The sequence below is a fragment of the Peromyscus maniculatus genome, chromosome 22 (assembly GCF_049852395.1).
Source record: "Peromyscus maniculatus bairdii isolate BWxNUB_F1_BW_parent chromosome 22, HU_Pman_BW_mat_3.1, whole genome shotgun sequence".
Classification (NCBI taxonomy): Eukaryota; Metazoa; Chordata; class Mammalia; order Rodentia; family Cricetidae; genus Peromyscus; species Peromyscus maniculatus.
Window position 1 is genome coordinate 3,969,408 of NC_134873.1, and position 26,838 is coordinate 3,996,245.

Here is a 26,838-nt window from a genome sequence, read left to right on the forward strand (position 1 = left end):
GGGGCAAGCTAACAGGATGTGTGTATAGGATGTTTACAGGGTGAGAGGGTCAAGGGCTCTGACTCCATGTCCTGTTGCTAGGCAACCTGACTGTAAGATGATCTAGTTCCCTGTCTTATGGGGGTCTGTATTTTTCCACTAACTAGAGATTCTGTCCTTGTCCCTGACAGTTGTTGGTGGTTTTTTGAGATTCTCTGTGTAGCCCAGGCTGCCCTGGGTCTCATTCTGCAGCCCAGGCTGGCGTGGGACGCACAGAGATCCGCCTGCCTCTGCCTCTGAGTGCTGCCCCCCACCAGGACAAGGAAACCAGGCTCCCGACCGTGTTTCCCTGTGGACAGGCACCGTCCAGCATTGTTATTATTACAGCATTCTGAGCGCCCACTGCGGACCTGGCTCCCAGTTGCTGCCCAGCCAGGGGAACTCGAACTCACGCTCACCACTCTTGGTCAGGGAGGCGGAGACCCTTGAAAGGCACCCGGGAACGTCTAGGACGAGGGCTCTTTAAGACGGGGGAGGAGTTTCGCGAGGAGCGGAGCTGGAGCGGACCGGAAGTGCAAGACCAGGGCGGCCCTCAAACAGGAAGCGGAAGTGGTGGCGGCCGCACAGATTCTTGGACCCGAGATAGGCTGTAGGGTTTTGGGGGGCAAACAGGCCGAGTTTGAGGCCGACTGTGAGGCCCCGGCAGGAGGGAAGGCGAGTCGGGGACCGGGGATGAGCGCCAAGGGCAAGAGACGCGTGGTGCTGCCCACGCGCCCCGCGCCTCCCACGGTGGAGCAGATCCTGGAGGACGTGCGCAGGGCGCCCGCCCACGACCCCGTTTTCACCGCCCTGGCGCCGGAAGGTAGGAGGGTGCGGAGCCCCGGGTCCAGCCTGCGGGAGTCGGGCAGCCCTGGCGCCGGCCCCCGGGGACGGATCTGTCGCCGGCCCTCCCGACTCCGTCAAGTGGGGTCACGCAAAGCAAAGCGGGGGGCCGGTGAGCTTGTGGGACTCAAACCAACCCAGGGGTCCGGGAAGGAGGGAGGGGAGCCGTGAGCTCAAGATCTGGTCTCAAAGGGAAAGAGGAAGAAGCCCGTGCCAGGGGCTCCTGCCTGGAGATCTGGGGCCGTTTTCTGCGAGTCCTGCCCCAGAATCCAGGAAACCGGGCGTTTCTGGGTGGGACAGCAAGGCCGGGTGGCGGGAGGGGCCCTCCCAGCGACCCCCGGATGCTGGGGGTTTTCAGGCCTGTGACTGTGACCGTCTTCTAGGACTTAGGTCTCGTGCAGCCTCCAGCGCACTGTGTGACCTCTGGGTGTGAAGGGAAGGCTTGCTGGCCTGTGGGTGGTGACGCTGTTTCTCCTCTCCAGACCCCCCGGATCCCTCCCCACGGACCGAGGACCCTGAGGCCAGGTACGAGCAGATCTACCAACAGAGCCGAGCCTACGTGGCCATGAACGAGAGGCTGCGGCAGGCGGGGGACAGGCTGAGGCAGAAGTTCGAGGACCTTCGGCAGGCTGGGCAGAGGCTTGAAGAGGATGTTAGCCAGGTGACCTCAGCCACCTCCTAGAGCCGAGGCTACCGCTGCGGCGCTCTGTCCAAGGCCAGGCATCTGGCTGACCACCGGAGGCTCTGGGTCAACATCGGCTGCCCCAGCACTGGACTGGGGGGGGGGGCTCCCAGTGCCTCACTCGGCAGGCTTTGGGTCTTGGTTCCCTCTTCCATCCTTGGTGGCCTCTAATTCGGGGTGGATCAGGGACGTGGCCACCTCCTCGTTCATGGGGGCACCGGCCCGGATTGCATCTAGGACTTGGCTGGAGGTCGGGCTCAGAGCCAGCCTGCCCCACAGGGACCAGCCCTCAGCCGCTGTGCCCTGGTCCCACCTCCTGCCCCATGCCGCCCTGGGCAGCCAGGGTCTCCATCCCCAGCAGGTTAGGACCTGTATGTCAGCGTCACCTCCGTTGAGAAGATAGACGGACAGCCCCCTTCCTGGAGCCTGGCTGCGGCGGCCTTACCTGCTCCTGGTCCCATCTCCCCAGGGCTGGAGGAACACAGCAAGGGGGTTTTCGCTCTGGGAAGTCCACGGGTACTGGAAGGGCCCAAAGCGGGGACAGTACAGGGATCTCTGCAGGTCCCTGCAGCATGCAAGCTCAGCTGGGCACCCATAAGACGCCCATGTGGACCTGGGGTTCGGTTGACCTTCTTGCTGAAGCTCCACCGCTCTAGGGTGGGCAGGCTTTGTTTCTGGAACATTGGAGTTTGATTCTAGAGCTCAAACCTCCCCGCAGTTGGACACTGGATCACTGGGCCCAAGTCCATGCCAGCCCCTTCGCGCCTTAGGGGTCGGCCACCCCACGTGACTTCTCACATCCCAAGCTGGCTGGGACTATGTCAGAAATGGCCTTGGCTTGTGGCCACCTTATTCCTGCCGTTCCCCATTCCTAGGAGTCACAGAGAGATATTTATTCTGGGTGGCCGGTGGCTGGTGTCCTAGAGCAAATGGCCAGGTGTGGCTCGGCTGACCCTGAATCAGCCTTGGCTTTAGCATGTGTGGACCCGGTGCAGTGACCAGTCGGCAGGGGGCTCAGGTCTGTGCACCAGCGCCTTGTGGGGTTGGACTGTATCTCCAGTAGAAGGTTCTGGAACAACCTCCCCACTCCAGAGCCCATGTTGAAGATGAGAGCCTTGGGCAGCCCCAGAGCGACTCAGCGACTGATTTTATTAAAGATGTGAACAAGAACCAGAAGCCGGGTGTCCCGCTGGGTGTGTCTACATGGGGCTGGGGGGTCAGTATGTACAGAAAAGTTCACCCTGTAGGACGGACGGGACAGAGATAGGGCGGCGGCAGGGGACAGACCAACCAGGTATGAGCAAGACGGTGCCACAGATGGGTCGGGAGGTGAGGTAACGGGTGGGCGTGCCGCCCTGTTCAGGCACCCAGTGGTTAGTCTGCAGGGGACCACTGGTCTCCAGCCCGGGGCGCCCGTAGCCATTGCCAGCCTGGCGGACAGCGGACCCTCCTCTTCCGTCTCTGAGGACACTCCAGAGGCAGGCTGAGCCCTGGCTCTGGTTACCCCGGAAGCCGCTGTCCCATGCCAGCTCTTACCCACCCTGGCCTGGATGTTACTCTGCGGCTTGTGAACCCCACTGTGGGGTGGAGAAGGCAAACGTGGCTGCTGGGCCCAAGGCTGAGGGCAGGGGGAGGCGGCTAAGAGTGATGGCCCTTCTGTGCTGGTGCCACGGTCCAGACCTGCTGCTGCTGCTGCTGCACTCAGTCCTCCCACGGCCCACGTGGGGAAACTGAGGCACAGAGCAGCACAACGTGCCACCTGGGGTCTCACAGTGCGTGGTTTACAGGTTCAGTCTGCAGAAGATGAGGTTCACCTCTCCAGCCCCAGCTGGACATCTGTCCACCGCCACGTCCCCACCGCGTGGAGGGGGCATCCAGGGGTCCGTGGTGGATGTGAGCCGGGGTCCCAGAGCCACCTTGCTTTCTTATCTCCCTCAGGCCTGCGTGCCCTTGGCACTCTGCCAGATTCCTGTGCAGCAGGCGAGGTCCTGGGATGGAGCGGGTGGTACCCGGTGTTCCCGCTGTGGGATGTCAAAGCACTGGGTGGATGTCGGGAGCTGGGTGAAGTCGGGCATCACTGTAGGGCCAGCCCTGGAGGTGACCCCTGGTTGTGAGCATGCCCACGCATGAGGGCGATCGTGGATCTGCGGGCTCCCCTGCCATAAAAAGGACTGGTGGGGAGGGGCAGCAGCGTCTGCAGGCCTTTCCGGGGTCTCCCACCTTGTTCTCAAAGCCACCTCCCTCCTCTCAGAGCAGGGCCTTGAGGCCAGCTCAAGGGACAGTGTCCCCTGGGAACGACTGCTGCAGGTGGACGTGGTTACAGTCCCCTTGCAGAGAGCAGCCGGGGTCCCACAAGAGAGAGGTCGTTGGCTCTCTCTGCAGGAAGACACACTGAGCTGAGACCCAAGACCCCGGTCCTCGAAGGCCTGCCCCCTACCTTGGGTCTTGACCTGCCCTCCATGGCAGCCCCAGGCCCCCCACACTGACTCCAGGCCGTGGGTGAGCCGGAGGATCTCACATCCTGACACCTCCCGCTGCATGGACGCAGTATACTGGGAAGGACCAGACTCCCACAGACGGACCTGCCTCCTCCTCCCGCGGTGCTGGTCCCGGGCCGCCTCCCCGGGGATGCCTAGGCCTGCTCGCCCTTCCTCGGCCCCTAGAGCCTGTCCAGCTGGCAGCCAGCCTGTCCCCTGAACTACAGCCCCTCCTATGGGACAGTGAAGGGACATGGGGTCAGCGGCTCCCCAGAATCTGCGCTGAGGGGACCGTTCACCCCTGCCGATCTCTCAGCGGCCATGATGAATGCTGTGAGCAGCGTTCACACAGCGCTCCTCAGCTGCCTCTGAGAAGGCGACGCCTGGCAGAATCCTCATTAACCAATTAGCCCGGCACTAATTGCAGGCTTCTGGTGCAGGGCTGAGGCAGCCCCAGCTGCCTCGGCCTCCCCGCCCTCCCCACAGCCTGTCCCCACCTCGGAGGCAAGCTCAGTCACCTCCCTGGAGAGTGTGCCCACCCTCCCACTGGGGGCAGCCCAGGGCAGGTCCTCCCCGGACCTACAGTGTCCCTCAGAGCTTGGCTCTCCGTCCCCTTCCCAGGCCAAACTCGGGAACTGGCGCTGTGTGCGCCCTGGGGCCCGTCCACAGCCGGTCCCCTGAGCCCCAGGCGGAGAAGCGAGGGCTGGCCCTGAGGTGTGGAGGTGTGAGCTGAGCAGGAGCTCCGAGGGCACAGATGTGATGTGCCTGCTCGGGGCGTCTGGAGAGCAAGCCCCCAGGGCAGCCAGACTGGGCCACAGGGCAGAGAGAACGTTCCAGAAGGCTGGCCTGCACCCACTACTCCAGGAGGCTGGCTGGGGAGGTGACAGGGGCCTTCTCCACTGCAGAGTCGCTGGCAGCTGTGGCCACCGCCATGGGGCTGGGTACGTAGTTGAAGGGAGGAACCCGCGCGGCCCTGCTGGGGGAGCCATGCCTGCTGGTGGGAAAGCCCCCCACGACGACACTCAGGCCCTCGTGGGGGAAGGGCGCAGAGGCAGGCGGCTTGGTGAGGCCTGGCCCATCCACATCGCTGCCCAGAGGACCAGCGGGGCCGCTGGCCGGGGCCTGTGGGGGATCCCTGCTCTCCAGGCTGGGTGACGTGCTGGAGTTGGTCTTAGAGGTGGCCACGTCCTCTGTCTGTACCACTGCGTCACTGGTCTTGCGTTGTGGAGTCCCCGCGGGGCTGTCCTCGGGTGATGGACCCCTGAGAGGCAGGGCAGTGGCCGGCAGGGTGCTACGCAGGATGTGGGGGACGTCTTCGTCTTTGATCCGACGCCAGGTGGTACCCGGCGCAGCCACCCTGGGCAGCGGCCTGGCCTCCCCGTCACTCCCCCGGCGAGCGGTGTTGGCATGGGTGGCGGGCACCGAGACGCCGCTCTCTGGCCTGCGTGCAACGCTGATGTGCGGCAGGGACGCATACCGCTTGACTGTCTCGGGCCGCCCGGGGGGCGCCCGCACAGGCAGGCGGGAGGGGCTCTCGGAGCTCGTGCGCCTGGGCGCGCGTGGGGCAGGACCTGGCTTGGCCTGTGGGGACCTCTGTGGGGACCTCTGTGGCGTCAGGGGCTGCCGCGGGGACGCTCGCAGCTCATCGCAGCGAGAGGAGCAGAGGAAGACAGCCGGGAGTGCTGGCCGGCCGCGGTGGGGCGAGGCGGCCTGGGAGGTGGAGGCCGTGGAGTCGGCGGAGGACAGCTCGGACCTGCGGCGCCGAAGGAGCCCCGGGGATTCCTTGATGAAGGTCAGCTGCCTGCGGAAGCCTGAGCGGTCCGAGGACTCACTGCCGCTGGAGCGGGCGGATGCCATACGCACCAGGCCCAGGCGGCCACCACGCACCCCCGCGGCCGCCTCAGTCCCAGCTCTGCCCCTGGGTCCGGACTCTGGGGACGGCCTGGCCAGGGCGGGTGGCCCTCTCTTGGCTGGCCTTTGCATGAACGGGATCCGCACAGGTGACTTCTGCGTCTTGTGTTGCTTAGCCAGAAGGGCCCTGGCCGGTGACTTGGGCACTGGGGACCCCCCAGGGCCAGGCAGAGGCCCTGCAGTCGGCGTGGCCAGAGGGGACCTCCTGGGCAGGGGCTGGGACGCTGGCGAAGTCTGTGAGGAGCTTGAGGATGGAGTCTTGGCGAGGCGGGCTGGCGGGGTGGCGCTCCTGGGCGGATGACTGAAGGCGGCTAGCTCCGAGATCTTCCCTGGCCGGTGGAGGCTCCGTGAACGCTGTTGCCCAGGGCTGGGGGTTTTGGTGGCGGTTTCTGGCTGAGTAGTACCAGACGTCCCCGGCTTCTTAGGTGTGGTACAAGTGCCAGAAACTCCTCTGGACTGAGCCCGGGAGGCTGGGCTGGCTGTGTAGATCACCGTCCGTCCCCGGAGCATGGCTGGCTCGCCTGCCACCGTTTTCTGGGCACCCTTTGCCTTCTCGGGGCCACTAGGGAACCGTGGACTCCCACTGATCTTGGTGGAAGCTGCACCCCGTTTCTCTGGGCGCCAGACACCCCCAGCCTCAGCCCCAGGCTTCCGGGCTTTCCTGGGTTTGGAGGGCTGTGTGGTGGAGCCTGCTGAGAGCCCGGACACCAGAGACAAGAGGGACTCGGACTCAGAAGACGCCTCCAGGCTGGCCTTGGCTGCCGCCTGGTGCAGCCACGTGACGATGGAGTTCGCGCCCTCCTGGATGGCCTGCCACTCAACGCTGTCTAAGTCGGAGGCTGGATCAGAGCCAGGCACCTCCTCGCGGCATTTCCGGGGTACTTCCGTGGGCCGCGTGTCGGCCCGGGCAGCTCTGGTCTTGCGACGCCGAGATCCAGGAACCTGGGTCCGGCGCCGGGGCAGAGCTAAGCTGATACACCTCTGCAGTAGTTCCTCCTCTGCCCTCGGGCTTGGGGAGCTGTCCTGCTTCCTGCCTGGGCCCGGGCCCTTGGTGCTTGCCTGCTCCCGGCCTCGGGGGTGGCTGGCCGGCTGTTCAGGGGCCTCGGGCTCGCTCAGGGAGCTAGCCGAAGAATAGCAGGGAGGGGTCTCATCCACGATCAGTCTGGGCTGGGCCCTCACGGGGGGCGTGGCCGTCTGCGACGCCCTGGATGGGATCTCCTTCCTTCCTGTGGGTTTCTCTCGCTTAAGAGCCCGCGGGATGGCAGAGGGCAGCCGGGGTGGTGGTGCCGTGGCTGGCGGCTCCTCCTCAGAGTCGTAGAAGCAATACACGGCCTCCTCGGTGGGAGTTGTGAGGCACAGAGACTGCAGAGCGCCGTCCCCTCGCGGCCGGGTCTGGCTCGCGCCATCCCTGTTGGATCGAGCACTCTGGGGCCGGCTAAGGGGTAATTCCAGTCCTGCCCGGTTCCTACCGGCCCCCCGGGTCTGCTCTGTACTCTTACCAGCGCCCGCCGCCTTGGGTCGGTGCCCACGGGTCTGCCTGGCAGGGGCAGCTCGGCCTGTGGGTTTCTGCCTCTCTCCGGGCCCTCCCGGCTTGTCCCTGGAGGGTCCCTGTAAGGTCTCGTCACTGAGCGATGCCGCACTGGAGAAGTTGACGGGTGTGCCCTCTGCGGAGTCGGTGCCAGAGTCGTCGTCGTCGGGAGCCGGGGCGGGCACTAACATGTACACCGGCACCGGCAGTGCCCGGCGGCCAGGCACCAACGCAGAGACCACCTTGCGGAGCCGGGCGGGCATGGCTGCCCCCAGACATTCACGCAGCACCTCCAGTTCCTTATCAGCTGCTGACCGAGCCCTGGAACCAGCCGGCGCTGGGGCCTCCAGGCGGCCGGCGGCCTCATCCCTCCGACGGTGTCCCCCGCCGCCGCCGCCTGCGCCTGCGCGGTCTGGGCAGGCTGGGGGCCTCAGGCGCAGCTCCACATCCTGCTGGACGTACAGCTCGTGCAGGGCCAGCGCGCTGAGGCTGGAGGCGCAGGAGAAGTTCTCATCCGGCTTCTCCACCGTGAACCGCACGCTGCCCGCGTCCAGCTCCGAGGGCGGCTGGCACCGCTCCCGACAATCTGCGATGTCTAGGAAGCGCTTCACGTAGCTCTCCCACTGCAGGCTGAACTGGCTGGTCTCAGGCTGGCCGGGGGGCGCGGGCGGCGTCTTGCTGCGGCTCGGGGGCATCGTCTGCCCGGGGCTGTCGGGCAGCTCACTGGGACTCACTGTGCCACTGCCCAGCCCACTGCACGGGTCACTGGGGATGGAGCTGGCGATGGAGCGGCTCTCGAAGCTGCCCAGGGAGCTCACAGAACTACAGCGGCTCAGCACCAAGGGCGTCTCCTGGATGCAGTTCTCGGATGAACTGGACGGAGTTGCATCCTCCACCCCAAGGCCTCTACTGCGGCCCCGGTGGGGGGCTGGGATGGACACGGGCAAAGAGGTGGACCCAGGTGCTCGCCACGCCCCGTCCAGCTCCGCCTCACCCGGGCCAGCCTCCTCCAGCCCCTCCAGGGATGAATCGCTGTCGTCGTCGAGGTTCTCAGCCTGGCTGGGGCCAGCATGGCCCGCGGAAGACAGAGAGGACAGTGAGCTGCACCGGGAGAGGGACATCGGCCCATCTTGGGCCACCAGTTTCTGCAGCACCCTGCTGGCGGCAGGCATTGGGGAGGACACCAGTTTCTCGGGGACTTTGCTCAGGCTATCTGCAGGTACCCACGCCTGTTTCCGAGCCCCTGGGGAGGCTCCGGGTCCGGCGAGGGGTCTGGCACCCACCCCAGTGGCACCATCGAGCAGTGGCACGTGCTGATAGGTTGGGGACAGCTTGATGGTCCGCACGCGGGCATCGGCGGCCGCCGCGTCCCGGGCAGGCAGTTCAGCCCGGCTGGGCAGGTCCAGGTCCAGCCGGCTGGGCCGAGTCTGCCCGCGCAGAGGGTCATCGCGGTGCTCTGCCAGCGCAGCCAGGGGGCAGGGCTGCATGTGCTCCCGGGGGCAGTAACCGTCACTCGTGCTACCGCTGTTCAGGCTGTCGTTAGAGAGGCTGGTGTGGGCCGCCTTGACCCTCAGCAGAGGGTGCGCCCGGCTGCCGGCCTCACGCCGCCCACCCTCGGTGCCCCGGCAGGGAGAGCAGGACTGGGCACGACCCTCCCTCGGTGCCTCCTGCCCGGGGTCCCCCGAGCTGAGGCTGAAGCTGTCATCTGAGGAGGTGTGCAGGGCAGAGATGTCCTCCACCAGCCGGTCGATCCGAGCGACCGCCAGCGCCAGCTTGGCTTTAGCTTTGGCAGCCACAGCTGCCTCCCCGCCAGCCTCCTTCTCGGGTTCTAGGCCACCCTGGCGGGCAGGCTGGGTGCGGGCCAGTGCCTGGCCCTGCAGGAAGGGACCGCCAAGGAACATAGAGAGTACAGCCGGGCTGGCAGGCTCAGCTGTGGTGGCTGCAGCAGCCAGGGACGGTGCATCATCGTCGTCAAAACAGCCCGAGTCGGAGGCGTAGTCCTGCACCAGCCCGTCGAGGTGGCGGAGGGGCGGCAGGGGCTTCTTTGAAGTGCTCTCTGCCTCCGGCAGGCCCTGCTTCTCCAGGTGGCCGAGCGCATGCGCCAGGCGCCGGGTGTCCAACTCAGCTTCCAGAGCCCTCTGCTTCCGGACGTACAGGCTGGGCACGCAGGTGCCCGGGGAGATGGCCGTGGCCGCTGCCTGGTACTTGGCAGGTCGGTGGGCCAGCAGGTTCCGCAGGGCCGCCGCACTACCCATGGCGATCATCTTGTGTTTGGAGTGGACGAGGTTGCGCAGCATGCCCACGGCCCCCAGGTCCCACAGCAGTTCCTGGTCCCGGGGGCTGCGGGCCGACAGGTTCCAGAGGGTGCCGCAGGCATTGCTCACGATGGTCAGGCTGTGGGACGTGAGGTGCTGCAGCAGCGTTTGCAGGCAGTTGTGGTCACGGAGCACCTGCCTGGGGGGACCCAGAGCAAAAGGAAGGTGGGCCTGGAGACCCCAGCCCTGCGGAGCCCACCATCCACACCACACGGCCCACCAGGCCAGGCTGCAATCCAAGCCACACCCACGACAGGAGAGCTCCACCCCACGGTCCTGGCACAGCCCCAGCTCAGCCCCGCTCACCTTGCTCTGCCATGGCCCTGGCCTCGCGACGGCCTTGGCTCGGCCATGCCCACCCCTGGCCACCCACACTCCCAGCTCCACTACACCCACTTCCACCTTGCTGAGCCTTAGCCAAGCCAGGTCCACCCCTACCTGTGATGAAGCCGATCCCAATTCTGCCTTGCTGTCCACGCCCACCCAGCCTGCTGTCCACGCCCACCCGGCCCGCTGTCCACGCCCACCCAGCCTGCTGTCCATGCCCACGCCCACCCGGCCCGCTGTCCACGCCCACCCAGCCTGCTGCCCACGCCCACCCAGCCTGCTGTCCATGCCCACGCCCACCCAGCCTGCTGTCCATGCCCACGCCCACCCAGCCTGCTGTCCATGCCCACGCCCACCCAGCCTGCTGTCCATGCCCACGCCCACCCAGCCTGCTGTCCATGCCCACGCCCACCCAGCCTGCTGTCCATGCCCACGGCTACCCGGCCTGCTGTCCACGCCCACCCGGCCTGCTGTCCATGCCCACGCCCACCCGGCCCGCTGTCCACGCCCACCCAGCCTGCTGTCCATGCTCACGCCCACCCAGCCCGCTGTCCACGCCCACCCAGCCTGCTGTCCATGCCCACGCCCACCCGGCCCGCTGTCCACGCCCACCCCGCCTGCTGTCCATGCCCACGCCCACCCAGCCTGCTGTCCATGCCCACGCCCACCCAGCCTGCTGTCCATGCCCACGCCCACCCAGCCTGCTGTCCATGCCCACGGCTACCCGGCCTGCTGTCCACGCCCACCCGGCCTGCTGTCCATGCCCACGCCCACCCGGCCCGCTGTCCACGCCCACCCAGCCTGCTGTCCATGCTCACGCCCACCCAGCCCGCTGTCCACGCCCACCCAGCCTGCTGTCCATGCCCACGCCCACCCGGCCCGCTGTCCACGCCCACCCAGCCTGCTGTCCATGCCCACGCCCACCCAGCCTGCTGTCCATGCCCACCCGGCCCGCTGTCCACGCCCACCCAGCCTGCTGTCCATGCCCACGCCCACCCGGCCTGCTGTCCATGCCCACCCGGCCTACTGTCCATGCCCACGGCTACCTGGCCTGCTGTCCATGCCCACGCCCACCCTGACTGCTGTCCACGCCCACCCTGACTGCTGTCCACGCCCACCCGGCCTGCTGTCCACGCCCACCCTGACTGCTGTCCACGCCCACCCGGCCTGCTGTCCACGCCCACCCTGCCTGCTGTCCACGCCCACCCGGCCTGCTGTCCACGCCCACCCTGCCTGCTGTCCACGCCCACCCGGCCTGCTGTCCACGCCCACCCGGCCTGCTGTCCACGCCCACCTGGCCCGCTGTCCACGCCCACGCCTACCTGGCCTGCTGTGCCCCAGCCATGCCCATTCCCCCCCCCCAGCCATGTCTACATCTATTGCCAGCACAGCCTAGTTACTCCCCGCTTGCTGGTTACACCAAGACTTAGCCACACCCCCGCTTGTCACGCCCACCAGCAGAATAGAACCATTAGATTCGGCGCATGTCCAACCCTAGGTTTGAATCTGAGAAAAAATGAAATAGCTATAGCATAAGCGTACCCACCCCGAGCTGCATGATGAGCTGCAGTTGTTTGGGTTTTGTTTTGAGGAAGGCCCAGAGGACGCCAATTGCTAGCCGACGCTGGCCTTGCATTGGCTCCCTGTGCCAGGGTCTAGTGTGCCCTGTACCACCACTCCTGGGCTATTTATTTAGCATGTTTGTTTTTAAAGCTTAATTTTTCTTTTATTTATTCATTTATCTTTGATGTTTGAGACAGGGTTTCTCTGTGCAGCCCTGGCTGTCCTGGAACTCACTCTGTAGACCAGGCTGGCCTTGAACTCACAGAGATCTGTCTGTCTCTGCCTCCCAAGTGCTGGGATTAAAGGCGGGCGCCACCGCCGCCACCTGGCTAATTATTTTATCGCATGTGTAAGTGTGTTCTGGTTGTATGTACGTCTGTGCACCACGTGTGTACAGTCCCCACCAATGCCAGAGGGCCCTGGAACTGCAGTTACAGGTGGTTGTGAGCGGCCCAACCTGATGCTGGGAACTAAACCCAGGTTCTCAGTAAGAGCAGTTACTGCGAAGCAACCAGTACCCCACCCACCCACGGGCCCTTTCTCTCTCCTTCCTTCCTTCCTTCCTTCCTTCCTTCCTTCCTTCCTTCCTTCCTTCCTTCCTTCTCCCTCCCTCCCCCTCTCTCTCCCCCTCTCCCTTCCTTCTCTCTCTCTCTCTCTCTCTCTCTCTCTCTCTCTCTCTCTCTCTCTCTCTTTTTCGTTTTAGAAGACCTCACTTGATAGCCCTGGCTGACTGAAACTTGCAGAGTGCCTGTGCTTCCCGGGTGCTGGCTTGAGAAGCATGCCTTGCCACGTCCACCTTATCATGAACATTATTTAACAACATGGTTTGTTTTACTCTACGTGTACAAGTGTTTTGCCTGTGTGTCTGTGTACCACATGTGCCTGGCGCCCACAGAGGCAAGAAGAGGGCACAGGATTCCCTGGAACTGGAGTTACAATGTTTGTGAGCCTCCATGTGGGAGCTGGGAACTCAGGTCCTCTGCAGGAGCAGCCAGTGGTCTAACCCTGAGTTATTTATCCAGCACCAACAATACCTTTTTAACTTAAGCAGTCTAGGGCTGGGTGGTGGCGCACGCCTTTAGTCCCAGCCCTCGGGAGGCAGAGCCAGGCGGATCTCTGTGAGTTCGAGGCCAGCCTGGTCTACAGAGTGAGATCCAGGAGAGCCAGGGCTGCATCGAGAAACCCTGTCTCGGTGAGGGGGGCAGCAATCTAGAATAAGTATCCCCCACACACCTTTTTTCCCCTCTTTTGGTTTTCCTGGAACTAGTGCTATAGCTCAGGCTGGCCTTGAACTCACAGATCCTCCTGCCTCTGCGTCTCTGGTGCTGGGACTAAAGGCGTGGCCACCACTGCCCGGCCTCCCACGTAACTTTCTTGTGTATCTACTTTGGTCAACTGGATACAAACCTAGACACAGCCCGCATCAGATTGGCCTGTGGGGAAGACTGTGAGGCATTTTCTAGATGAACACTGATGCGGGAGGACCCCAGCCATCCTGAGGAGGACCACAGCTGAGGTCCACCCCTGGGCTGGTGGTGCTGCATGCCATAGGCAGCACCCTCCATGTCCCTGCCTCTGCTCCTGCCCTGAGATCCTGCCCTGGCTTCCCTCAAGGATGGACAGTGATCAGAGCTGTAGGTCAAATAAACCCTCCCGCGGTGTCTTTCACGGCAATGGAGCCCCAAGACGGGGTGTGTGACATCTGGGAAAACCTCTTGCTACTCGGGAGGCAGGAGCTGCCATCTCGGCCCTGCCCCGCCCCGGCCCGCGGCACAGCCGGGCAAATCCCAGCGAAGGCTGACCTGTAGTCCTCTCGGGTGGCGACGAGGCTTGACACGTTGCGCAGGATCCCACCCCCGCTCTCGATGACCGCCAGGGAGTTGCCTTGGCAGCGATAGGTGAGTGTGCTCACCAGGAAACCCAGCGCACCATCGACCTGGCAGATGGCCGCCTTGTTCTCGGTGCTGTGTGCAGACAGGTTCCACAGAGCACTGAGCACGCTCTTCAGGGTGGACTCCTGGACGGTAGAGAAGGACGTCAGCACCAGGGGCGGTGGCCACACAGGTAGCCACAGAGATTTCCCACCAGATCAGCAGCCCAGCCTGGTGGCACAGGCCTGTCATTCTGCACTCCGGAGGTTGAGGCAGGAGGATGGCAAGTTCCAGGGCAGCCTGGAATATCTGTAATATAATATGTCTAAAAAAAAGCTACAAAAGTAGCTCTGTGGTGGAGCCCCGCCTAGAACCCCCAAGTGAGGGGCTGGGGGCGTGGTCAGGGTGGAACCCCGCCTAGAATCCCCAGTGAGGGGTGGGGGCGTGGTCAGGGTGGAGCCCCGCCTAGAATCCCCAGTGAGGGGTGGGGGCGTGGTCAGGGCGGAGCACTCATCCCCGGCCCCAGCGTCTCCCCACTCATGGTGACTCCCTGTGCCCTCTCCAGTCCCAGCGCCCGTTCACCTTGGAGGCCCGCAGCACGCACTCCATGAGGGCCGTCATGCTGCCCACTTCCCTCAGCACCTTCTTGCTGCTGATGTCCGCACGCCACGACAGATTCCGCAGGATACTGGACACGACCTGGCCGTGGCAGGAGGGGCAGCCACAGTGGGCCCGGGGCCCAAAGGCATCCACCCCCGACCCGGCGACCCTGGGGTGGTACTCATGGGAGTCCTCCCACGTGGGAGTCCTCCGCGCCCGCCCCGGCCCGGCCCGGTACCTGATGCAGCTCCTCGCTCTCGGAGGCCAGCTGGGCCACGATGGCCTCCATGCAGCCTCGGCGGGCACACAGGGTGGCCTGTGGGGATGGACACGGAGCAGCTGCCATCACGGCAGTGAGAAGAGGGGACTCCCTGCCTCTCGGGACCCCACCCAGGCTGGGGCGGGGTGACGCAAGCCTCAGGGCCGTGCCCAAGCCCCACCCATCGCCCCACCCCCGGGAACCTTGTTGGCAACATCTCCAAAGGTGAGGTTGGTGAGGGTCATGCCGGCGTATCGGCGCAGGGCAAGGTTGAGCGGGTCCCGCGTCATTTTGTGCATCTCATAGTCCACTTGCAGCAGCTCAGCCACAGCCTGCAGCCCCCCTGCATGAGCGGGAAGGGAGGCGGGTGACGAGGGGCAGGCTAGCCCAGTCTCTCATCATATGCGTACACACTTTCCCAGTTCTTTGGCTTGATTTTTCGAGACAGGTCTTCTCTGTGTAGCCCTGGCTGTCCTGGATCTCACTCTGTAGCCCAGGCTGGCCTCGAACTCACAGAGATCCGCCTGCCTCTGCCTCCCGAGGGCTGGGATTAAAGGCGGGCGCCGCCGCCACCTGCTTCCTTCCCTGTTCCGATGTGGTCCCCCATACGCACTGCCGACCCGTCCTCTGCACCTCGGCATCTGGAGGTGGAAGGCCCGGGAAGGACCGTGAGGGAGGGCGGGGGAGCTCACCTAGTTCGTTCATAGCCCGACGGTATTCCTCGTCAAAGGACAGCTTCATCACGGCACAGGTCGCCTGGCAGATCTGAGGCTCGATGGGAACAGGGGCTGCGGGCAGGGGTGAGGTTAGAGTTCCTGTAGTGACCCCCCCCCCCGGGGACACCCAGGTTCCCCTTTCCTCGCCCCATGATGTCTCTACTGCTTCAGATTCTGTGGCATGCCACAGAGGAGCTGCTGCTGCTGCTGCAGAAACCGGTCAGGGAACCCTGCTGCCACGCTGGTGGCACAGGCCTGCGACTTCAGCGCCCACAGGCTAAGGCACGGGGGTCACAAATTCAAGCCCAGCAGGGATAAGTTAGTGAGGCTTGGAAGAAAAGGAGGGCTGGGGGCGTGGTCAGGGTGGAGCCCCGCCCAGAATCCCCAGAGAGGGGGCTAGGGGCGTGGTCAGGGTGGAGCCCCGCCCAGAACCCCCAGTGAGGGGGCTGGGGGCGTGGTCGGGGTGGAGCCCCGCCCAGAATCCCCAGTGAGGGCTGGGGGCGTGGTCGGGGTGGAGCCCCGCCTAGAATCCCCAGTGAGGGCTGGGGGCGTGGTCAGGGTGGAGCCCCGCCTAGAATCCCCAGTGAGGGGCTGGGGGCGTGGTCAGGGTGTAGCCCCGCCCAGAATCCCCAGGGAGGGACTGGGGGCGTGGTTAGGGTGGAGCCCCGCCCAGAATCCCCAGGGAGGGACTGAGGGCGTGGTCAGGGTGGAGTCTTGTGCGTTCCTCTGCTCCACTATCTTAGTCCCCAGGCTCAGCAGACAGGGCTGAGAAGGTGCGGGGCTCTGAGGCTGTGCGCCCCAGGGCTACGCATGCTGCGCGGGTGCTTCACACTCACCACCTCCTGCCCCCGCCTCGGTCCCGCCGTCGCGTGCCTGCAGCCAGTCCCAGCAGGTCTCACAGTAGGCGCGGATCTGCTCCAGCACGTGCAGCACACGCATCTCCTTGCGCGCCAGGCCCTGATCCGGCTGGGAGAAAACGATGTTGTGCAGGGCCGCGTTGGCGCGCATGCGTGCGTCTTTGGCCCCAGGGGCTCCAGGGGCCCCCGCACGGCCCCCAGCCCCGGCCTCGGCGCCGTGAAGGATCTGGAGCAACAGCGGCAGACAGCCCGAGCGGCGCATGGCTACGCAGCTCTCGGGAGAGCTGGACATGGCCAGCAGCGTGCGCGCCGTATCCTCCTGGTCGCGCGTTGCCAGCATGGACAGGAGCCAGAAGACCACCTCCACCTGCAGGGGGACACGGGGTGAGCGACAGGACGGACGCAGGGCGGCGTGGGGACTGAGCTGCACCGCTGGATGGCGATGCCCTTCAGGAAGTGGCCGGTGGGCGGTAAGATGGCTCAGTAGGTAGAGGCACTGGCCATGGGACTGGCGACCCACGTGACGGAAGAAGAGCCGACGCTTGCGCGAGCTGTCCTCTGGCCTCCTCCGTACACCAAGCACGACGGCCGCCCTGGGCGCCCACACTAAGTCGGGCACTTGAGCCCCAGCAAGCAGGGGGCAGAGGCAGGCGGGTATTTGAGTTTGCGACCGGCCTCGTCTCCGCAGAGCTCCAGGCCAGCCGGGGCTCCACGGCGGGACTCCGTCTCGGGACAAAGACCTCTCGCCTCGCAGGGAGCCTCTGTCCAGGGCGCCTGCCTCTCCATCCATCCGGGCTGCCTGGGGACCCTCACCCTCCGTCACTGGCGGCCCATCCTCGGCCTCCCCCTTCTCACCTTGCTGTTGCCGGGCTGAGGGGTGCCATCCTCAGGGTTCGTGGGAACCTCCGGCTCCTGCTCCTCCTCCACTGCCACGGGCTTCACAGCCAGCAGAGCCTGCAGGGAGAGCATGAGGCTTGGGGGCTCAGTCTGCACGGCCCACGGGCTGCAGACCCTTCCTGGGCACGGGGCAGGGGATCGTCGCTGGGTTGACGGAAATCTGTCACCACCCCTTCGGCCCCGGCTCTGCTTGTCCTGGTACCTGGGGCTCCGTCTGCTGCACCCGGTCCTGGGCCTCCAACAGCTCCTTGTCAATCTGCTCCAGGCGCGAAGCGCGGATCTGGAGACCAGAGAAAGGTCAGGCGAGCACGCTTGCTCGGCTGACCCCGCCCCCGACTGACTCCTCCTCCCCGCCTTGACTCCTCCCACCTCTGACTCCACCCCCAATTCTCGGCTTGGCCGTTGACTCCTCCCATTCAGCCCGCCCTCCTCTCCCTGACGCCCGCCTGTGCACCCCGCACCTGCGCGCGCTGCACCATCTCGTCCGAGGTGCCGAAGCGCTCCTCCATCAGCGAGCGGATGTGCTGGGCCTCGAACTCCAGCTGCTGCCGGATCAGATCCATCTGCATCGAGAACTGCTGGGAGGGGGCACGGGCTGCGGTGAGGCGCGGCCGGGACGGCCTCCCTGCCACACACAGCCCGTTCCCGCCCCCCATACTCTCTAGGTGCGCCCCGGGAGCTCACCGTGTCCACGTGTGGCAACTCATCCAAGCGCTTGGACAGGCCCTGCAGCTGAGAGTAATACCAGAGCTTCTCCTTCTCCTCTTTCTCGATCTCGCTCAGTAGGAAGCATCTGGGGGAGGGGTGCGGGGGGCGTCCTTATAGGCGGCGTTCGCAGAGACCCCCCCCACCCTTGCTCCCAGCTGTGAGGTGGGCACTGGAAGGAAATGAGTCCCGGGGGGGGGAAGCTAATTGGAAGGGGAAAATAGCAATCCCGTGGGAGGCTGATGCAGGAGAATAGCCGAGTTTGAGGTCAGCCTTGACCACAAAGTGTAACCCTGTCTCAAAACAAGGGTTCAGGGAGGCGGCTCAGCAGGGAAACGCACTTGCGGCCAAGTCTGGTGACCCCGGAGTTCCATCCCCAGAACCCGCACGGTAGGAAAGGGACTTGTGCGGGTTGCCTTCTGACCTACACACACTCAAGCACACAAGTAAATGAATTTGCAATGTGAAAATTTTTAAACCAGCGACGCTATGGGATTGTGTGCGTGCCATCCCAGCACTTTGGGAGGGTCAGGGATGTTGATCAGTCTTGGCTACAAGGCAAAGCTGAGGGGCTGAGGGGCCGCCTGACAGCCTCCTCTTAAAGTAGATAAAATAAACCAGGCGTGGTGCACACACCTTTAATTCCAGCACTCGGGAGGCCGGGGCAGGCGTATCTCTGTGAGATCAAGGCCAGCCTGGGCTACAGAGTGAGTTCTGGGACAGCCAGGACTACAGAGAGCCCCTGTCTCCATCGATGGATGGATGGATGGATGGATGGATGGATGGATGGATGGATAGATAGATAGATAGATAGATAGATAGATAGATAGATAGATGATAGATGATGGATGGATAGATAGAAGATAGATGGATGGATGATAGATGGATGGATGATAGATAGATAGACAGATAGATAAAAAGGAAAGAAAGAAAGAAAGAAAAGGTGATTCTAGGAAGGCCACCAGCATCCGCTCACCTTCTCCAGTCCACCAGCTGTCAGGCCCCCCGGAAGTCACCCAGCACTGAGGAGGCTGAGCCCGAGGGGTCGTAACCAGCCTGGACTATATGCTAAGACCCCTTTCTTTAAAATGTTTATTTAAAGAGTCTGTCGAGTTAACCAGGTGGGTAAGACGTTTGTCACCAAGCCTGGCCACCCAAGTCTGCCCCTGCGGATCTCCTGGCGTCCCCTGACTACCACACACATGCCATGGTGCTCCCCAAAGAAATAAATGTGGGGGAGCCAACAAGAAAAAAAAAAAAGGCAACCAACAGAGCGCGATCCCATTTCATGGGGCAGAAGTCTGAGGCAGGGAAGTCTCAGCAGAGCCGACTGCCCATCTGACTGACCTCATGCAACGCAGGCGGGCTGAGCTGGGTCTCCAGCGCTGCCCCCTCCCTCCACTGGCCCCGGGCCCAGAATTTTTGGGCTTCAGTCCTTCCATCAACAAAGGCCCCCTTGAGGATCTCTGGCGTTAGGCCTGATCTGAGCCCTGACTTTGGATTCGGCTCTGTCCCTGGAGACGCCTGTATGTCTCCGACTCAGGGGCGCGGGGACCATCTCCCAGGCCTTTCCCCTCGCAGGGAATGTCCCCAAGTCCTCTGTCCTCCAGCTGGGGTCAGCCCCACAGGGAAGAGCCCGCAGGGGGGTGTGACTGGCGAGGGGGCGGGGCCACACGCTCGCGAGCCAATCACGGGGCAGAGGCTCCCGGGGGCCCTCCCACGCCCTCTCACCGCTCCTGGTCCAGTTCTTCCAGCAGGCGGATGGTGGCCCGGCTCAGCTCCCCGAAACTGTCCTTGGACGGGCCAGAGCCATGCACTGGGCTTCCCTCTGGGGTCCGGGCGGCAGGCTCCGGGCCCAGGGCCGGGGGCTGGAACTTTAGGTTGTAGAGGCTGCTGATGTCAGTCTGAAGAGCTGGAGAGAGGGGGGTCACGGGTGAGGGTCAGCGACTGCTCCCGCTGTGTCCCCGCTGGCCGTGGGGCAGTCCCGAGGTCACTCACCTTTCAGCTGCTCTAACACTTCGGTCTGCCCGGAGGACACCAGGACCCGCGCCTCCTGCTCCAGCTTGCCCTGAAGGTGTTTCAGAACCTCCTGCGGGCATGGTAGGGAACAGAGCTGTGGCCATCACGGCTACCCAGGCTGCTGCGGGTCCCCTCTCTCAGCCCTCCCAAGGCATCAGTGCCTTTGACCCAGGCCGGCCACGCAGACGTCACCTTCATGCCCGAAGTCTCTGTCTCCAGCTTGGAGAGGTGGCTGGAGTTATCCCTCAGCTCCTGCCGTAAGTGTGTGTTCTCGGCCTTCAAGGCCTCCACCTGCCTCACCAGCTGCTCGTATGAAGCCATGGAGCTGGCCATCTTCAACTCCTGCAGTGCCTGGGGCCAAGGGGGTCACAAGAACGAGAGCTGGTCCCCGGGGCCCCTTCAGAAAGGCCGGGGACGAGCCCACGCCTCTCACCCAGCTCCACGCCTCTCACCCAGCTCGGGTGTGTGTGCTGGGCCGGAATGGCTGTCTGGTGTGAACCAGTCACCCAGGAGCCAGCATTTGGAGACAGACAGACATAGCGACAGAGGGGAAATGAAGCTGGAAGCCCTTAGAGGGCTACTTGGGGCATACAAGGCTAACTGATGGGTGGACAGACAGACAGACTCGTGGACACCTGTACTGACAGCCAGACAAAGGGGGCGCACGGACGTCTGTCACCCTGCCAGGCCAAGTCAGCAGGTGGATGGGCCACCTGGAGGCTACCAGGCTCACAGACTGACACAGGAGCAGCTGACAGAGAGACAGACAGACAGACAGATGGGACCGATCCCCCACCAAAGCACAGATTGCCCAGGCTGGCATACCGCCCGGCGAGGATGGGTCATTAGCTCGCCCAGAACACTGAAGACCAAGGAGCCCTGGCTAGGGAAGCTATGGGCAGGAGACGGGGGGGGGGGGGGATCCAAACTCACCGAGGTCGCCCCAAGGCTTAGAGTCCTGGCCCGGGACCCCCCCGAAGCCCCACCTCCCTCCATTCACGAAAGGGCCCCCGTGGCTCTGTCCATGTTCCCCTCAGCTGGGTCACAGCCCAGCTCTTTGTGCTCCTGCCCGGCTTTTCCCTCGGGTCCAGCCTCCTCCCTCTGTCCAGCTGGCCGGTGCCCCCTCCCTCAGCGCGGCTGTCCCTCCACAGCCATCCTGAGCCCCCCACAATCCCCTCCGTCTTTGTTCCCGTCCATCCGCGAGAGCCCCCTCCCTCGCCTTTGTCTGAGACGCACCAATAGCATCCCGTCCCTTCTGCCGCCTCCTCCTCCTCCTCCTCCTCCTCCTCCTCGGGAGCCCCCCTCTCCTTGCCAGCCTCGAGGCTCCATCCCAAATCAACCACACCCCCACCCTGCCTAGGCCACCTGCCCTCTGCCTCCCCACACACCGGACACACACAATCGGAAGCTCTTTCTTTCCTCCTCCTCTGATGTCACCCAGGGCATGGGTGGAGGGAACCAGTGAATGTCTGAGGGCCTCCGTCTCCCGCCATCCCACCCTGCCTGGAGGACCTGCTGGGGCCCAGCCATGCCTTCTGACTTCTGACTTCTTCCTAAAACAGATCTAAATCTCAGTTATTCCCAGGAGAGAGAAACTGAGGTCCAGGGCTGGGGGTGGGGGAGCCAGAGGGGAGGAAGACAGGTGTAACCAGAACCTGGACCCTTACTGTGGGGGTACTCAGCAGTCCAGGTAGGTAGCTGGGCATGGCGGCGCATACCTGCCATCCCAACACTGAGGAGGAGGCAGGAGGATCAAGAATTCAAGGTCAGGCTGGGTGGTGGTGGCGCACGCCTTTAATCCCAGCACTCAGGAGGCAAAGCCAGGCGGATCTCTGTGAGTTCGAGGCCAGCCTGGGCTACACAGCGAGATCCAGGAAAGGCACCAAAACTACACAAAGAAACTCCGTCTTGGAAAGAAGAAGAAGAAGAAGAAGAAGAAGAAGAAGAAGAAGAAGAAGAAGAAGAAGAAGAAGAAGAAGAAGAAGAATTCAAGGCTAGCTGGGCGGTGGTGGCGCACGCCTTTCATCTCAGCCCTCAGGAGGCAGAGGCAGGTGGATCTCTGTGAGTTCCAGTCCAGCCTGGTCTACAGAGCAAGTTCCAGGACAGCCAGGGCTACACAGAGAAACCATGTCTCAAACAAACAAACAAAACAAAACAAAAAAAAAAAAAAACAGGATTCAAGGCTAGCTTAGGCTACATATTGAGTTCATAGCTAGCCTGGGCTACATAAGACTCTGTCTCAAAAGATCAAACACTAAAAACAAACAAGACAGACCTGTGCCCTGTCTGTGCCTGTGTGCCTTCATCTGAAGAGTGGGGAGGATCAGCCCCTGGATGCCCCCAAGGGATGGTGGGAGGTCCCAAGGCAGAAGTGGCTTCACCTTGACGCTAATTCCACCAAAGGAGCAAGGCTCTTATCTAATCTGACCCCAGGTTGGAGCGGAAGGCACCATGCTGTGTCCAGCCCGGAGGAGAAGATGGGGCTCCAGGAACACAGCCCGCCACGCCCACCCATTTGGGCGTTTGTGGCCCACCCTTGATGGTTCCCTCAATGTAGCCGACTCCACAGAGCTACCAGCCCTTCAAGCTGGCCTCTGGATCCATCCCAGCCTCACCCCGAGGCCTCTATACCCCTCTCACCAGGCCTCTGCTATCGGCCTCCCCCGGCCCGCTATGTACTGAAGACACACTCCCCTGTAGGGGATTGGGAAGCTCACGGTTGGATTCCATCCTTGCGGGGCTCAGACACTTCCCACGGCTCCCCAGTGCCCTCAGGACGAACCTGACCCCGCTCCACGCGCACCTCCCCTGACTCCTGTGGCCCCACACCCTACATAACCCCACAGACAGCGCCCCCGGCCTGCCTCTAACCCCGAGACTCCATCAAGAGGGCCCTTGGCAGGTGAAACCGCAGTAACTGGATTTGGGTCTACTGAGAGTCATTCAGAAGGGGGAGACACGGGTGTGGAGGGAGGGAGGGGCGCGGGGATCGCATCTCTGAATTCCTGGCATCCCAACCCCTTTACAGAGAGGAAAAGAAACAGACCAGAGACACACAGCCACTCCCGGGGACGCACAGCATCCTGCTCTCCGACTCTCCTCCACCCCTTATGTATCATCTCCTAAGGATCTGGGTGTTGGCGCCCGTGAGTGTGTGTGAGTGTGCGCGTGTGTGTAGCGACTCAGATGCCTTCCTCATCCAGACTCAGTTTCCCCTCAGCTCCTGTTCTGCGTTTGAGTCCGTACTGACAGGGCGCGGCAGGGCGCGCCTCTGCCCTCCGCCCAGGGGAAGACGCACGCTTACTTGCATCTGGGCTAGCTGTGAGGCCAGGGCCTCCTTCCTCCTCTCGGCTAGGCCTGCAACCCAGACCTGGGGTGTCCAGGTCTCCTGGGGTCTCAGCGGCACGGGAAAAGGGGGTGTTCCGGAGGGACAAAGCCCGGTCCCGGCCTGGCCAGGTGGCGCTGCCGCTCCTGGCGCTGGGCGAGACCACCGCAAGCGAGCGGGGGAGGATGCGGGATGCGGGATGCAGGCGCTTGGGCCAATGGCGGCGCGGGAAGACGAGCTGGTGCCATGGCAACAGCCAATAGCAACCCGGGGCGGGGATCCGGGCTGACCGCCGGGCGTCGGGCTTCCTCTGGGGCTCAGGGGGCTGATGGGGTGGGGGCACTGGGATTGGTGAACCCCTTACCAACGGAGAAGGGGCGCCGAGAAACCAAAACCCCATGCAACGTATCAAATTGATAAATATTGCAGCAGAACCCTGCGGGAGGGGACCACTGAACCCACGGGCGAGGTGTGGAGGGGTCAAGACAGCAGCGGCTGGGGACAAGCAAAGCCGGAGCACCCTGAAGCACTCGGTGACCCGCGACTTGGAGGGGTGGGAGATGCGCAGGCACTCTGGGGAAAGATTGGCAACTCCACCTCTCTCCACCACCCCTCCACCTGGCAGAGCCTCAGGGCCTGTCATTTCCGGTGGCAGTTCCTCTCCCGTCTCTCTGTCCCTGTTTCTCTCTCCCTCAGTCTCTCTCCATCTCTGACTCCTCGATGCCCTTGGGCGTTAACCCTGCACAGCCTGGGGCTGGAGAGATGGCTCAGCAGCTAACCGTGCATGTTGCTCTTCCTGCGAACACAGTTCAGTTCCCACCATCCAGGTCTGGTGGCTCACCACTGCCTGGAACTCCGGTTCCAGGGGATCCCACACCTCCAGCGACTCCCTGCACCTGCGTCCTGTGTGAGCGCGCACACGCACACAGCCCAGCTCTACAGATTCTGAGCAGCTCCTCCGGCTGCCGGCCCCACTCACGGGACAAAGGTTGTCAGTGCCGAGAGGTGGCGATGCGGCCCGCTGTGGTATTTCCCCATATGGGGACCCAGAAAAACCACGGAACTCCTGCCCTCTGTGGCTGTGAAGGAATCACAGGAGATACCAGGCCAGCCAGAGGAACCCCTCACCCCCCAGTATTTCGAGGTAGTGACAATCAAGGGCACCAGGGACCCTAAGGCTTCCGCCCAAGGCTCATCAGGGACCTGCCACTGCCTCCAGCTGGCTGAACGTGGCATCCAGAGGGGGACACAGCTGTCCCCGCTGCTGGGAAGGAAGTGGCCGAGAGGCTCTTGCTGGAGATGGGGAGGCTGTTCTTCACATCTGTCATCCCAGGACTGAGGCCGAGGCAGGAGGATTACATGGCCTCTGAGGCTAGCCTGTGCTAAGGTGAGACCTTGTCTCAACAATAAAAGGGGTGAAGCGGGGCGGTGCACCGGTCAGCTTAAGGGCCAGGAGGGGACTGTGCCCGGCACACGAGCGGGACTTGCTCCTGGCATGGCAGGTGTCCGGTGCAGCTCTGGACGGGGGTCTGTGGGGTTCAGCCAGAGCAGGCCATCAAGGCCGGGACGTCTGGGGCGGTCCTCATAGGTCGGCTCAGACTTGAGCGAGCGGGGCTGGCTGGAGCTGGGGCCGCAGGCACAGAGAGAGCCTTTGGCTCAGTTCTGCCGCCACCTCCCTGGGTGACCTTGGTGGCCAGCTTGGCTGGCCGTCCTTACAGAATAATCCTCTCTACTCCGTTTTGTCCAGAACACCACAGTTTGCCAGGTCCTCTCAGGCAAGGGCTGCTGGGGGGCGGGGGGGGGGGGGGGGGAGAAACTGAGGCTGGGGCTAGGAAACACACTGCTTCGGTTCACACCTGAGCCCCAGCCAGGCCTCTGGGGAGGCCGGGCCTCCTCCTCTCTCCTCTCCTCTCCTCGGAAGGCTATGAGGACCCCAGGCAGGATGCCCTCAGCCCCAGCCTGGAGCATCTCCTCACTCCTGTCCTCTGCCTGCTGGGGGAGCGGCACACAGACTTGAGCCTCATGTCACCAGGCACTCTGAGGTCCTAAGAGCCTCTGGAACCCAACCCCGCCCCCAGTCACCAAGTACCCGAGGCCTGACCTTCAAGTGCGGGGGGAGACCCTGCACCTCCCGCACTGGGCTCAGCTCCGGGGTACTCCAGGCTTCCCAGGGGGCGCAATGCACCCTGGGACCTCCATGTGTGACACCGCAGGGGTCCCTGGACCTCCTGAGTCTGACGGCTTCCCGCTGACCTCTTGGCGTCCCGCCAGCCCACACGCCCAAGTGGGCTCCCCTGGGTGTGGAGGGGCCCGGAGGCCGCTGCATGGCCACCGGCTGCCCATCCTCTGCACGGCTGTGTGCGGGGTGACACAGCCCTAACTGGGAGGAAACAGCAGGCGATGGAGCACACTGATGGACCTCAGTTTCCCCAGAGGGGAGCGTGCAGAAGGCGCAGCCCCTCCCGAGACCCCCCCCCCCCGCGCACATAAGCTCTTCTTTGGCTCAGTCATGTGACCTTGGGCAGCTTAGTTGTGCCGCAGCCTCAGTTTCCCCTTTCATGGCGGAACTGCAACCTCAGGAATGTCACAGTTAGTGGACACTGAGTCGGTGGGCCCGAGCTCCGGAGTGTCCACAGGGAAACTGAGGCCTAGCAAGGTGCAGGGCGTGGTCGGGCGGCGCATTCTGCGCTGCCTGGACCCCGAGCTCGGTGCACCCCGGCTGCAGCGCCCCGGTCCCCCAACCGCCGGCCTCTAGAGGGAAGGGGGTAGGAGGAGAGTGAGGGTCTCCGGCGGAGGGATGCGCCCGGAGGAAGGCCTGCGCCTGCGCAGGACGGGGGAGGGGTCGCTGCAGCACTCGGGAGGGGGGTCCGGCCCCAAGCACGTGCCCAGGCGGTTTCCTTGGCAACGGTCTCCAGAGCAACTGTGAAGACCCCCGACCCATCAGCCGGCCTGCTCCAGCCGGGGCGTCCTCGCGCTGTGCCCGGGCCGCGGTCCCCACAGCCAGGACCCCACCGGGTGGTTCCCGACCCCCGCCCCCGACCAGGACCCCCGCGCCCTACCTGCTCCCCGAAGAAGGCCGAGTGCAGGAGGCTCAGCAGCCCCAAGAGCCCCATGGAGCCGCGGCCGCTGGACAGCGCGGGCCCCGCCCTCGGCCGCAGGGATGGAGGCGGGGGGGGGGGCCGGGAGTACTGCGCCTGCGCACAGGCGGGGAGGGGTTGCCACTCTGGGGAGGGGTGACCCGAGACTCCGAGGATGGCAGCATAAGACGAGGACCCCCTTGGGCACAGCGACAACGCGCATCTCTGACGGGCCTGGGGACCCCGAGAGGGGGGAACGGTCCGAGGGCTCCCACCGGGAGGGCCCTGGAGGAACCTGGTGTGGGGCAGAGGCGCCACCCTGTGGCTGCGACAGGGCCCGGGCGCGCACACTGGCTAAGGCCCGGGATTCACCAGTCACTCAACAAACGTTTGCCGGGTGGGTGCCAGCCCGGCTGTGGGGAGGGCGCGGAGGGGCGGCTGGGTGGGGACGCTGTCACCACGGGACACCCTGCGTGCCCGGCCCTGCGCGGCGGCTAAACTGGTCCAGACCCCGGGTCACGGTGCCGGCTGGTGGTGCACACCTTTGATCCCCACGCTCTGGAACAGAGGCGGGAGATCTGTGAGTTCGAAGCCAGCCTGGGCTACAGAGCGAGATCCAGGACAACCAGGGATACATAGAAACCGTCTCAGAAAAACCAAAAAAAAGTCAAGACATGGTGGTTAGGTCTGGAGAGATGGCTCAGAGGTTAAGAGCACTGGCTGCTCTTCCAGAGGTCCTGAGTTCAATTCCCAGCACCCACATGGTGGCTCACATCCATCTGTGATGAGATCTGGCGCCCTCTTCTGACCTGCAGGTGTATATGCAGACAGAATATTGTATACATAAT

General features: G+C 64.0%; 2 protein-coding genes across 8 annotated transcripts; one reads left to right on the forward strand and one right to left on the reverse strand.

The window, feature by feature from the left end:
• Nucleotides 1-268: 268 nt before the first annotated feature.
• Nucleotides 269-2,719, forward strand: C22H19orf25 (chromosome 22 C19orf25 homolog). Of its 2 annotated transcripts, none has more exons than XM_042267227.2 (2): nucleotides 269-973; nucleotides 1,344-2,719. In XM_042267227.2, the coding sequence occupies exons 1-2, from the start codon at nucleotides 712-714 to the stop codon at nucleotides 1,541-1,543; spliced, it is 462 nt and encodes a 153-aa protein (XP_042123161.1). In that variant the 5' UTR covers nucleotides 269-711; the 3' UTR covers nucleotides 1,544-2,719. The 2 variants fall into 2 exon arrangements, with proteins under 2 accessions (XP_042123161.1, XP_006978249.1); XM_006978187.4 differs by having other exon boundaries at nucleotides 578-841.
• Apc2 (APC regulator of Wnt signaling pathway 2) lies at nucleotides 2,674-26,078 on the reverse strand. Of its 6 annotated transcripts, none has more exons than XM_042267140.2 (15): nucleotides 25,973-26,078; nucleotides 19,781-19,939; nucleotides 19,568-19,658; nucleotides 19,301-19,481; nucleotides 17,549-17,657; nucleotides 17,326-17,439; nucleotides 17,067-17,144; nucleotides 16,823-16,921; nucleotides 15,947-16,334; nucleotides 15,087-15,182; nucleotides 14,598-14,737; nucleotides 14,374-14,451; nucleotides 14,118-14,234; nucleotides 13,467-13,681; nucleotides 2,674-9,913 (listed from the first exon to the last, which is right to left on the reverse strand). In XM_042267140.2, the coding sequence occupies exons 1-15, from the start codon at nucleotides 26,024-26,026 to the stop codon at nucleotides 4,876-4,878; spliced, it is 6,957 nt and encodes a 2,318-aa protein (XP_042123074.1). In that variant the 5' UTR covers nucleotides 26,027-26,078; the 3' UTR covers nucleotides 2,674-4,875. The 6 variants fall into 6 exon arrangements, with proteins under 6 accessions (XP_042123074.1, XP_015852406.1, XP_015852407.1 ...); XM_015996920.3 differs by having other exon boundaries at nucleotides 17,326-17,442; XM_015996921.3 differs by lacking the exon at nucleotides 25,973-26,078 and adding an exon at nucleotides 22,893-23,209 and having other exon boundaries at nucleotides 17,326-17,442.
• Nucleotides 26,079-26,838: the final 760 nt, after the last annotated feature.